Raw genomic sequence first — 13519 nt, forward strand, 5'->3', positions numbered from 1 at the left:
AACAAATTCGCGGAGAATTCGCGACTATTTTACCCGGTGTTGATCTGAGATTATACTGCAAACAAACCATGAGTGGAAAGTAAAAGTTTGTGTAGATATGTTGCATTCACGGTTGAGAGATGGGTTTGGTGATGTGTACTTAGTATGGAAATGCTATGCTGGTGGTTTTATGAGATTGAGAGGCTTTTAAGCAACCTCAAAGCGTTAAAATTGACCAAAGAAAGTTCAAGCTCAAAATTATTTTGATACTATCAACAATGGTTATTTGAAAGTTAAATTTAAAGACGTTTAGGTTTAAATGTGATATAATCCAATGTCTATTGAAGTATAAAAATATAGAAATGAAAATATATGGTAGATCTCAGCTATCTATCATGTCAAGTTGATGGTTGTTTTATTGTGTTGATACCAGTGATAGATTTGGTGAAAAGTTCTCATCCTTTAGATGTTTTAGGTAATAACGATGGTTTTACAAATATTCAGTTAATTCACCATGTTTTTACTGGGGAAATTGATACCAACTGGTTCTCCTCTAAACTATTGAGGCTTTCGGGTAAAGATGAATTGGAATATCTTAGACAATCTTCCTTATGAAATTCATATTCAAATTTTGGATTCATTAATTTTAACCAATGATATCTTCAACTACCTAAAAATTGTCCCCAAACTACAAGATTATTTTGCCAAACATTATATACTCATTAGTGATAAAATCAATAAAGAGAAATACTCACATCTACCAAATGAATCTTTGATATTTTTAAATGATTGTGACATCAAATCACAAGAATGGTCTAAAAAACTTCATGATTTCGGTGGCGTATTATTATGGGAATGTTATTCAGTCTATAATTCTTATGATAAACTCACTGAGCTGAAACCGTCTGGGCTAATGATTAAAGGTGAACCTAAAAAATCAATGAAACTGAAAATCACTGTTTATGAAAATCTAACAAAAGTTTCATTTTTATTTCAAAATTTATTTGATATTGGTCCAAAATTGATTTCATTACATGCACCAAACTGTCAAGAAATGATTATTTATCAAACTAGTTTACCTTCAAAATCCATGTTTATATTTGATCAATTACAGAAATTAAAATTGATAAATGTTAAAAAATTTAATAAAGTATGGAATGATTGTTCACAGTTAAAAAGTCTTGAACTTCAATTGTTGCCAGATAGTTTTTCAATTTCAAAAGATTTCCAATATCCCGAAAGACTTTTAGCAAATTCCAACCAACCAAAAACTTTACTTTTGAAAAATTCAATGTGTGCTAATTTGATTTATTTGTATCTATATGATACCATTAGGGGATGTGGTCCAGGTATTGATTCTTTGTGTGACTTAAATTTCCCAAAACTGAAAGTCCTTGAGATTAAATATTGTCGTACATTCAAGTCAATTATAAATATGAGTGCTGAGAAGTTACAAAATTTTACATGTATTTCACCAAGTTCAATAATCAGAATAGATGGTCTTGAAACACCAGTCCTGAAAAATTTTATTATTGATGTAAAAAGTTGCACTATCGACAATTTTAAAAAGCCACAAAGCCTAAAGATTTTTGAAATAACAGAATCGAATAATTGTGTTTCAAATGCTGGAAATCACTTATAAAAGTTTTAAATGTATGTTGTATGTTGGTCCATATCGATCATTTAGCAGTTTTTGATTCAAGGTTATGTGCTAACTTGATTATATTGTCTGAGCAATGTATGATAATTTGTAGGACAACTGTTGAATATTAACGTCAGATTGAAACTCCTAGATCTTTCAACTGAGTGTTAAGTGTTAAGCTGTTAAGCTGTCATGTCCGATGAGGATATGGTTATGCGCCCGGAAGAACTTAAGGATAAACTCATAAACTCATTATTCATAGAAAAGATTTCTTAATTCTAATATTTTACAAACTTGTCTTTGCTCCTGTTACCTTTCATCACTGTTATACACTTCAAAAAGAGATACTGCTACTATCAGATCATGCCCATTCGGTTTCAACCAAGATTACCAAATGAAATACTTGCAAAGATATTGGACCTCCTTAAGAACCCAGATGATATTTATAGCTTTATTCAAGGGGTTCCACAAGTATTACCTTATTTCCAAAAACGTTATAAAGTTGTTATAATTGACTTTCCAGAACCTTTGCTACGTATAGCTTTGTCCTCTTCGTCGTATAATAAGTTTATACCGTCAACTACTATTTCAGGGGATTCTTACCTAGCGGTGTTAAAAGACTTATTTGAAAAGATGAATGATCCCATGAAGCTTAAAATTTGTTTCAGACAACCCAATATGGATCATTCGAGTTCTGATAATTATTCATGTACGTCGTTCAAGGATGAAAGACATCATGATGATGGAATACTTACTTGTTTGGATTTACAACAGTTTTCAAGAATGGAATTTTCAGAGTTGATGTTTAGAGATCATACTAAAAGTGGTCGTCGCAGTACATTGAGAAATACTTTTAGAGAATTACATTTGTGTGATTTTGGTGATTATTTAAATCTCTCAGAGTGTCCAGGACTACCAAAATTAGCATTTTCCAGATTGAAGGACACAAACAATATTGATGAATCAACAATTTTACCAAAATATGTCTCCATTTTTAATGACACAGCACATCAGTTCCCATTCAGCTTAATATCTAGTCTGGATATAAAATATTTGGTACTGAGAAATAGAAATAGCTCTACTGGAAACATGGTATCAGGCATCAAGCTTCCAAGACTAAAGAAGCTTGAAATTCACAATACTGGTGATAACGAACTTATCCGAATTGGAAACATTGAAACAGAGTTACTTGAAGAATTAGAAATCAGGTCACCTCAGAACCTCCAAATTGAAAACATAATTACCCCGAGACTTAAAGTCTTTACTCTAGCTGCTCAATCTTGTTTATTCACTGGTGAGATACACATTCCAGCTGTAAAAAAGTTCAAGATATCATTGAGGAGTGATCCACTCACTAGACCGTCTTCTTCAACCAGCAAAAATCCACTTGGGTTCCTAGAGAATGCTCACCATGGTATTCTAAAAGGTGGATGTCATCATATCATTAATGGGTTAGATATGAAGGATTTGAGGTCCTTGAAGCTCAAAGGTGCGCCATATAAAGGTTATCCATTTGATACCAAATTTCCCGTACTGTATAGCTTAGAGATTGAATATGATGATAAGATGAAACATTTTCCAAAGCTGAAGTCACCTTCGTTGAAACGTTTAGTCTTACATCATTGCTTTAATTTGGAATCTGTTGAATGGCTATCTTCAGATGAAGAAATTTCCACTAGTTTAAAAGAAATAACAATCAGAGAATCATCTGAACCACTTAGATTGGAAAGTCTGAGATTGAAAAGCTTGGATAAACTGGTGATCCACTCGCATAAAGATATTAATTTATTGAATTGTGAATTTGATAGCCTATTAGACATATATATTCATCATTGGCCGGCTGCTTGTAAGACGTATGAGTCTACAGAAGTACTTGATGATCGCCCTCGAGTATTAAAATTTGATAAAATATCTGCACCAAAGTTGAAGAAGCTAACAATTGAATCACCGATCTTGAAATCAAGTGTTGGTTTGAATTTGGCGAAAGAATATCCACAGATTGAAGAACTTATCTTGCATACTTCAGAAGTTATACCACCTATTCTTGACATCAACCCTTGGGGTCGTTCCAATCTAAAGAGATCACGTATTAAACTTGGTGACTGGTCATGAATAGATTATATGGGAGGTACTGTATATAATTAAAACCGAGATACTCTATAAGGTTATTTATGAAAGCCCTTTAAGGGTTATTAGTTAAACAAAGGTATTATACCTGTAGTTATTAATTCAGTTTTACCGGCCTCTGTACTAGACTACAATGGTGAAATCACAGCATTGTTTTAATCTTGATATAGATCATAGATTTATAATATAATCTGTTTATGCATTCATATTTTCCAACTCTATAGGAACAGGTTCATAATTATTTTGTTTTGATGGTCTCCAAATATAACTCAAGATTGATAAACTAACAAGTATACAAAATTCAGGTATGATATTGAACAATAAAACAAATTTGTCCTGGAAATAAATATCATAAAACCCTGGAGATAATTTATGAACAATTAATATTGATAACCCTGTATTGAAAATGACAATTATGATAGGTACCGCTGTGAAGATCCCAAATGATTGGATTATTCTATAGTCATGGATTTGGAAAGTTTTCTGTAATGATTTGAATTCAAAAACTATAGCCACATAGACAAATACATATGGAATATATTTGATTAATAAAAGATAACGTCTTATAGAACTGAAATGTAAGTCATAAAATGGTAATAATGAATTATCAAAATACATTTCATTGAAAATTTTGATTGCAATGAATCCCAGAGTTAGATGATTTATTGTTGTTGTTGTTTTAGAAATCATTGATTCATCTTCCAAGATTCCATATCCTATTGAGTTTAGTAACAGATTATAAATAATCCAACCTAAAATCAAATTCCCACAAATGTTTTTGATGAATAAATGGAAAGCTTGAATTAATAAGTTATCACCGTCATATCTATGAATCAAACCTAGATCAAAGATGTCCAATACACGAATCAATGTAATCAACCCAACAAGCCATTTCAATTTAGTAGGATACTTCAATAATAATACCAAAACTAAAAGAATGAAATGGAAAGGAGCAAAAGCTAAATTAAGACCTAATCTGGTATAATTATCAACATCTAATCCACCAAAACTTGTTTCAAATTCAATTTCACCATGGAAATAAACATCTGTATTGAAATAAGCACAATAAAACCCCGGATTTGTGATATTATAAATCATCGAGCCATTAGTACCTGGTACTAAAGCACTATTAATCACAACATCATGTTTATCTGATTGAAATTCAATTTCATAACCTTGACCATCTTTACATAATTCTCCAGTATTATTTAAACATTGTACAGGGTTTTGGTATCCATGTTCTTTGAATTGAGGTATATTTGAAGTTGAATCATCTGCATCTTTATAGTGGAATATCAAGTAATTGATTCTATAATCTGGTTGTAATGGTTTGATATCTAATATGATTGATTTATTTGTATATGAACATATTTCTGATGTGTATTCATTTATTGAATATGAATGTGCTTGGATTAGTGAAAATAAGTGGAAAATTGTGAGGATTGTTTGTAGAAGCATATTTTGGAGGACGAAATTTGATTATATCATGGGAGCTCTGATTATAAATAACCTCTAGCGTATAGTTGCAATCTTATTGTTGATATTTTGATCAACTTTGATTGGTTTTAATTTGAATTTTGGCTATTGTTCGACATATTCGCGAAGGGAAATGTTTACAATTACATAAGCACTGCAACTTATATTACATAATATCATCATTTCATTAATTTAATTTAATCATAGTGTTGAAAAGGGTTAATTGATCATTTTAAAAGTGCGTTGCTTGTTCTCAAATGGTCTTGTTACCATCCAGATCACCCAGTTCCACTTCATTACTTGTTGGAATATAATCATCTTCTAATTTATCATCTTTCCAAATTTTATAAAGACCTATAGTGATTAATGGAATAATAAAATATGAAAGATTCTCGACAATTCCAAATATAAAACTATAATGAACTGAGTTTTCCAAGGCGTTGACAATAACAGATTCATTACTTTGAGATTTCTTCAATGAACGTGCAAAAGTATCAAAACTTGTAACAAATTGAATAAAAATTGATGTGAATATAAGGAAAACTGGTACTGAAATGACTAATTGTCTTGAATATTGGAATTTTCTTTTGGTCTTGGAATCAAAGGCATTTGTAATGGTTAAGCTTAAATCAAGTACTAATGAAATCCAAATCAATACAGTAATGATTTTTTCACCCCAATGGAAAATCCCTACCGAGGATAATAAATTTGAATTTGTAGCTTCTCTTGTTGGGAAAAGAGCAAAGAAACCTGAAAATATAACTTGTAGGCACATTAATCCTTTTAAGATAAAACCTGGGTTTGAAGGAGTTTTAACAATTTGACCCTGTGGAGATTCTGTCCAAAGATAGAAAAACCAATATATGGATAATTGAAAAAAAATGTTTCCAAAATTGACAATCATAAGCATCAAATTCCAAAACCAACTTTTATTATTCCAATCATATTTGTTTAATTGATATAATACTAAAGCTCTTGCAAAGACAAATGAATAATAACACCAAGTTATTTGAATTAAAGTATTCTCAATTGAATTAAATTTAACACCAATTTTCGTATTTTTCCACCATTTAATACCAATGATCAATAACATTATTAAAGTTATTGGTTGCATCAAGAAATTTAAGAAATCTAATTCTTGTCCCATAACTATAGATAAATTCCCATAAGGTTGTTTAATTTTATATTCAACACCTTGACCAGAACCACGATCTTGATGAGTATAAATACAATACATCCCTGTATCTGTAACATTATAACTTAATTTCTCACCTTTTTTAATCAATTTATTTATAATTTGTTCTCTTGGACCTCCATTTTCAGATCTTATAACAAATTCACCAATATGAGGACAATGACCATCTTTTTGTAAATCCGGAGTACATAGATAGAACCCATCTTCTGTATTCATTAAATCCATAGCATCATTAAAATATAGTGGGATATTTGTGTATTCTATATCTGTTATATGGAATACTAATAATGAAGTATCTTGAATTGCAGTTAAATTTATGGATGATAATTCACCTGGTTCATCCGGAGCCATAATCTTATGACATTGGCCCGTGTTGAGAGCCTTGGTTAATGTGAGTGATATGAGAAGGGTGATAGCCTTGAATATGAGCATATTGAAACTAGTGTTTATACGTTCTTAAGAGCTTAGATGATCAGGTGATAATGGATATGATTTTTGGATTAAAGAATGTTTAGATTTGATTGATTGTTTTTTTATATGAAATCAATTTTTCTGATAATCCGGAAAACGCGCCATTAAAAGTGAAGCATCGGCAAACCAGTTTAATAGATGATAATGGTTAGTATGAGTCTAATATATATAATTCGAACACCTTAATCGATATTTTTATGTCCTAATCAGCCATAATCTACTTTTAAACTAATCAATTCCAACAAAATCCAATGAATTTGATGAAAGTCTGATTGATTAGCTAATCTCTAGCACCTTACTTACATAATCCTTCGCGAATTCTTCCAATATAATAAAAAAATTCAGCCATAAACAAAGAAACATCAACAACAATTTTTGCAAAAGTTCAACTAGATTCAAAAGAAGTTGATAATAAAAAGATAGTCAATAATGTCACTAGAAATACCTGAAGATATCATCATTCCGCCACCGGCAATCAAGGAAATTGTTTTGAAAACTGCCAATTATGTTTATAGAAATGGTAAACAATTTGAAAATAAAATACGAGAAAATGAATCAAATAATAAAAATTTTACATTTGTTAATGAAAATGATCCATATAATCAATATTATCAATTTGTCTTGGAAAATATTGAAAGTTTTATTGAGGTTGATGATGCAAAGGGAGCTGATAATGATGAAAAAGTTCAGAATATTGAAGATCAATTTGAAAAACCATTAGATTTAGATTTTATTATTGAATTACCACCAATCACTGTTAAAGATTTAGAAATTATTAAATTAACTTCCCAATTCGTTGCTATTAATGGTGAGAGTTATATCACTTCAATAAGGAATAAATATAAAGATCAAACTGCACAATTTAGTTTCTTAAATAATGATCATAGTTTCCATCAATTATTCTTAAAATATTTGAAACAATATAGGAAATTGATTGATGAATCTGAATTATTGGACTTGGATCATGATGTTTTGGATGAATCTTACAAGAGAGCCAAATGGAATGAAGCTCATAAACAAAATAACCAAAAAATTAAAAAAGAATTAGAAGAAAAAAAATTAAAATTTGCCTCTATAGATTGGGATAATTTTATTATAGTTGAGACTATTGATATTACTGAAATTGATTCACATACTGAGTTCCCTCTTCCATTGACAATTGCAGACTTACAATATAGATCTCTTGAATCTAAATCTGAACAACTGGTACCAAATGTTAAACCAATTGACATAGATGAAACTAAATCCCTAACTAATTCAAATATGAAGATCAGATCATATGGTGAAACAAGATTACAAAGAGGGAAACAACATAGTAATAATGGTGAAAAATTAATTGAATGTCCAATCACAGGTAGATTAATCCCTGAATCTGGTTTTGAAAAACATATACAAATTTTATTAAGAGATCCAAAATATAAATTAGAGAAGGCGAATTATGAATCTAAAATTAAGAATTCAAACCTAACCACATCTGAAGTTGTTTCAAATATTAAAAATTTGTTTAAACCACCTAATAAAGAGACTGGTAATAAAAGACAAAAAGTTCAATGGGATGGTTATCAATCAAGTATAAATTATGTTAAACAACAAAATAAAAATGATGGTTTAAATAATGAAGAAATTGAAGAATTAAAACGTAAAAGAAATGATGAGTTGAATAAAATTGGTCCACAATTACCAAAATAAAACATTTATAAAAAGGTGTTTAAATAATGAATTAATGAATTACAAAAACATAGTATTAACGGCCAAAATCTTTATTTGAGTCAGTACCTCTTTTTCTTCATGATATTTCATGCTAAACTATGAGTATAAAATGATTATGATGATACTATGTTCTAGAGCCTCTAGATTGAGAGTTGAAACTTGAAATTTCAAATGAATTGTGGGTAAATCTCGAACCTCTTCCTTCAACAATAATGTGAGTCCTTGGAAACCAACATTAATGTAGCGCTTGTACTTCATGGGACTCAGATATGTATCAATATTGAGACGTCGACTGCTAGATTTCATTATTTTGTTGAGATATTCGTAAGCTCAATTCGAATTATTCTCACGATCCAGGCCATGAGAACATAAAATTAAAAAAAAAAAAACATTTAAAAAAAATAGACACAAAAGTGAAACAACTAGTTATATTATTAATTTACTGATAACCGCCTGAATTAACTGCAGCTGTTACAACTTACATACCATACCCTTCAATCGCAAATTTATCTATTAAAAGATGGATGCGCGGTTAGATCAAATAAGAAGGAATAACATCAAAAATGTTTGTGAAGTACGTGATCCTGTATTAAATCTTACTCATGATAAGGTCATTGGGGCGTATACTCTTATAGGTGAAGAATTTGAAGCTGATTATATTGAGCAAGTGAAAGATATAAAGGAATTATTTCAACTTCCTAAAGATATTAGAAAGGGTCTAGCTAGAAATACTTTGTCGTTGCCATATGATGATTCTTGGTTTAAGGGATATTCTTGGTTCACAATGTCAATGTGCCGCGTTGAAAAAAACTTTAATGTTGCATTAGATGTTGATAATAAGTTCATCAAAAACTTGATTGAAAAATCATTTACCAACGAAATTGACAAAACTAGATGCTACCAAGAACCAATCATAAAACAATTGATGAATCCTTTACAAACTTTCAACAGAAGCACGCTCATGCAACAACACAGAGATATTATAATAACCTGTTCAGAAGAAATACCGAATGATGAGATATCTCGTGAATGTAATGAGGTTATCAAAAGGATAAGTGAAGTTGAACATTCAGATGAAGAAATTATCAAAATGAATAAATTGGTTTCAAGGCTCTGGCAATCCCATTCTTACGAAGAAGAACATGACAAATTTAATGATATCATAAAGGAAATAAATCAAGCTACAATTGAGAATAAAGAATTTCAAGATAAAGATGCAGAAACAAAAAAAGAAATCATTTCTTTCCTTTGTCGCACCAAATTAAGTGTTGCCGATGAGCTTAAAAATATAACACCAAAAATTGTTGAGTTATTAGATTTGGTAAATCAAGCCATGGGGGTTGGTTTGCAAACAAACTTAATAGAGATTGTGGAAGAAAGCTCTATCAAGAATTCAAGATCATTGAGTAGCGATGATCCTTCAGAATACGGTAAGTCGGCTATAGACATTAGATTAAGAAGTTCAGAAAATCAAGAGATCATAGTCATAGAGCGTAAAAGGTTAAAGACTTTAAGATCCAAGTTCCTTGAGTTCTTAGCTGCATCAAAAGATCAACAAATAAAGAAGAAAGAGTTGAAGATAATTGGAAACATGGTAAAGCAGGCCTTAACCTATGTAAAGGAAGGTCTTGGTAAAACCACAGCGGTTCTTACAAACTTAAATACACTTATTATACTAGAAGCAGATATTTCCAAAAGTAATATTGTTAAGATTAAGAATAAATGCTTTTTTGACATCAAGTTAAGATACAAAATAATTGATTATGAGGCACAAAAGATATCATTTAGATACGGTATTCTATATTTGTTGAGTATAGTTAAAAAACCTTCAGATACCACAAAAGAAAAAAGAATGAAAGAATTTGAAAAATTCCAAATAAGTGATTCTGAAAAATTTGACAGTGAAAGTGAAACATTTTCAGAAAATGTCAGTGAAAAATCAAATGATGAATCTGAAAGTCAAACTTTAGAATCAAGTAAGCTATTACCCAACGGTACAAAAAATCATTCCATGCAATATGGTTACAGGTATAACTCGAATGTCTTTTCAATTAAATACCGCGATGTTTCTGAATCATTAGGTTATGAATTTGATGGTGTTGCATTAGAAGATGATTTAATTTTGAAGTTATATCAAAGTGATCTCTACCAATTTGACCCAATTGAAGATCAACTAAAATTCAGCAGTTATCTAAAAGAAATTCAAGCGCTTGAATATATCAATAAGTACAATTCAGAAATTTATCCAAAACAAGGAATCCATCATAGGGCCGAATCGGGAGTTTTGAATGTACCAAAGATTTATAAACATTTAATACTAAACTTAACTAATCCCATTACCGGACTTTCTGATCAACATGGTTATGCCATAATCATGTCAAAAATTGAAGGGAATATTATCAGTTCATTGGACCAAGGGTTAGCCAATGAGTCTATCAAAAAAAAGTTAGAGAAACAAACTTCAATAATGGAGAACATTGGAATTTCACATAATGATTTAGCTCCAAGAAATATCATACTTAATCCACAAAATCAACTCTTATACATTTTAGATTGGGGATGTTCAACAATAAAAGAATTAAACAGTAATAGATCTGTGGTTTCAATTGGTGATGATGCTTATTCCGCTTCAATCCCATCTTCAATGTCATCTTGTGATGTATCGCAGTCTCCATTATTTAGTGCCAACACTGGTCGTGGGCAATTTAGCATGACTTCAACAAGTTACAATGATGATGTTGTTGATGATGACAAGAATAATTAGTATGTCAATTCAAAATGCATGCATGGTAGATGAATACTGGAATAAATTGCTATATATATTATAAATATATCATAAACCACTATTAATTAGCTCACAACATTCACTTAAATAATTATATATATATATATATATAAAGGTGTATATTTATAATATTATTACAATTAATTAATCGATCAAGATGGAGAAACTTTTTTTTTAATGGCATCTTGCACAATATTTATCATGCTAATTACCCTTGCCAATTAAACTGAAATTGGAGGTTCTCTAGAACCCATAATAATATTACCGAATTAGTTGTAGCTATAGTAAGATAATTTAGACATCTAAACCTTGGATCAAGTAGTTCATTGCAGCACTTAAAGATTGTTACTTTGTTAGTACATTTAGTACAACTAATAGGAAATAATATATTAAATGAATGGATATATACTCAAATAATGGGTAGTTCTTGCTCCTTATATAAATTTCCAAAGAGTGGCTTAGATCTATTCACGTTCTCCCATGAATGACCATACATTGTAGTGAACCCAAGAGAAGTCTGTAATCCAACAACCAACGTTATACCATAATCAAGCCTAACCTTAAATCTTTACCTAAGCTTCAACTTCAACACTTTTTCAAATTGATGAGCTGTATAACTAACAACTTCTTCTTTTAAATACCTTAATAATAAGACTTCCGAAATCACATAACCATAATTTCAATACCTAATAAAAACCAGTACCCACAAACACAAATTCAAGTGATGATCGTAAATGAGAATTCTAACATTAATATAATGAAAACGTAATCACTATAACAACTCTCACCGCTGTATAGCCAAGCACCTTAATTCCAAAGATACTTTACAACTAGTATTTAAATCCCATAAATACCAATTATCCAAAACATATAGATCTCTAAACCCTGAAATCTATCTAGCAATCTTCACATGATCAACCCATGTTTTGGATCTTGCTCCATTAATCTTAATATCAATTCCTCATAACAACTACCAACCTTTAAATTCTAGTAGCAAGTATATCTAAAACAACCATATATTGTATAATCCAACAATTTAATGATTCACAACTTCCATTATCCAGCAATATAAAACATTGAACATAATAAAAATAACATACACCCGGTTTGACTAGCATAAAACACAATATTAATCAACCTTTCTAACTTCTTTCTTTCAATCTCTCTACCTTCTTTTTCTTCAATGGCTCTATCTCAATCCAGAGATCAACAATATACCTAACTGTGACCATTACAAGGTAACCCTAAGAACATAACAACAATTCTTATCTTCTTTTATTCTTTGATCACCAGCACAAATCAACAAACCTTCCCCGAACTCATGCTCTGGATCAATTTAATCATCAATATCAGATATTATTAAATCTGAACTTCTAACAATAATGGTAAAACTAACCATTCTGGTAACTTAAAATAGTCACTTCATATCTGAAACAATATTATACCTTTCCTAATTTTCAAATCTTCAATTCCCAGTAAACAAACAGAACATTAACATCATTTGCATCAACTTTTGATACAAAACCAAGTAATAATTAACTTTGAGTCCAAATTCAATGATGACGTAACCAAAAATATTACCACTTCTGACAATTTACTTCTGATTTTTCTTTTTAAGACTTTACCAAAATTGTAATAACTTATCACTGAAACTCTTATCAGCACATTCATAATTTCAATCTTTAAATAGCTCCTTTTCAACAATGAGTAGTTTTACCATATCCATGGACCATCATCACTATCTTTTTACTTCCTGGTACGTAAGTTCAAATAATATCTAATTTGATAACTCAAGTTTATTCACAGCATAACCATAACAAAAACAACAATAGCATAACTATCACACTACCTCTTTTGTGAATAAACTTGCCAGAGATCATCACCATTTTACTTCAATGCTCTCAGCACAAATCCTTGATAAGATCCAATACCTGAATTTTCTCCATGTGATCTAACATCACTAACAATAGTCTAGTTGGGAAAATACTAAACATTTTAAAAAAAACTTGTGTAACATTTCTTCCTATGGACTCATGAGAATAACAAAAATAAACGTCAACTTCAAAGTCAACTGCTATGACAGCATATAGCACTAATCCCTCATGATCCAATGATCATCATATGTTACATCAAT

At 30.3% G+C, this 13519-nt stretch overlaps 6 protein-coding genes across 6 annotated transcripts; 4 read left to right on the forward strand and 2 right to left on the reverse strand.

Annotated features, from left to right (window-relative positions):
- Window positions 1-559: 559 nt before the first annotated feature.
- BN7_2763 (uncharacterized protein) lies at window positions 560-1621 on the forward strand (the record flags this gene model as incomplete). The annotated part of the gene is made up of 1 exon (XM_011276677.1): window positions 560-1621. The coding sequence occupies one exon, from the start codon at window positions 560-562 to the stop codon at window positions 1619-1621; it is 1062 nt and encodes a 353-aa protein (XP_011274979.1).
- Window positions 1622-1984: 363 nt separating this feature from the next.
- Window positions 1985-3733, forward strand: BN7_2764 (uncharacterized protein; the record flags this gene model as incomplete). Its single annotated transcript, XM_011276678.1, has 1 exon — window positions 1985-3733. One exon carries the CDS (start codon window positions 1985-1987, stop codon window positions 3731-3733), a length of 1749 nt encoding a protein of 582 aa, XP_011274980.1.
- A 210-nt stretch (window positions 3734-3943) lies between these two features.
- Window positions 3944-5206, reverse strand: BN7_2765 (uncharacterized protein; the record flags this gene model as incomplete). Its single annotated transcript, XM_011276679.1, has 1 exon — window positions 3944-5206. The coding sequence occupies one exon, from the start codon at window positions 5204-5206 to the stop codon at window positions 3944-3946; it is 1263 nt and encodes a 420-aa protein (XP_011274981.1).
- A 271-nt stretch (window positions 5207-5477) lies between these two features.
- On the reverse strand, window positions 5478-6851 carry BN7_2766 (uncharacterized protein; the record flags this gene model as incomplete). The annotated part of the gene is made up of 1 exon (XM_011276680.1): window positions 5478-6851. One exon carries the CDS (start codon window positions 6849-6851, stop codon window positions 5478-5480), a length of 1374 nt encoding a protein of 457 aa, XP_011274982.1.
- Window positions 6852-7319: 468 nt separating this feature from the next.
- PRP21 (Prp21p) lies at window positions 7320-8579 on the forward strand (the record flags this gene model as incomplete). Its single annotated transcript, XM_011276681.1, has 1 exon — window positions 7320-8579. The coding sequence occupies one exon, from the start codon at window positions 7320-7322 to the stop codon at window positions 8577-8579; it is 1260 nt and encodes a 419-aa protein (XP_011274983.1).
- Window positions 8580-9120: 541 nt separating this feature from the next.
- Window positions 9121-11364, forward strand: BN7_2768 (uncharacterized protein; the record flags this gene model as incomplete). The annotated part of the gene is made up of 1 exon (XM_011276682.1): window positions 9121-11364. One exon carries the CDS (start codon window positions 9121-9123, stop codon window positions 11362-11364), a length of 2244 nt encoding a protein of 747 aa, XP_011274984.1.
- Window positions 11365-13519: the final 2155 nt, after the last annotated feature.

The sequence above is a fragment of the Wickerhamomyces ciferrii genome, contig 00070 (genome assembly GCF_000313485.1).
Source record: "Wickerhamomyces ciferrii WGS project CAIF00000000 data, strain NRRL Y-1031 F-60-10, contig 00070, whole genome shotgun sequence".
Lineage (NCBI taxonomy): Eukaryota > Fungi > Ascomycota > Saccharomycetes > Phaffomycetales > Wickerhamomycetaceae > Hansenula > Hansenula ciferrii.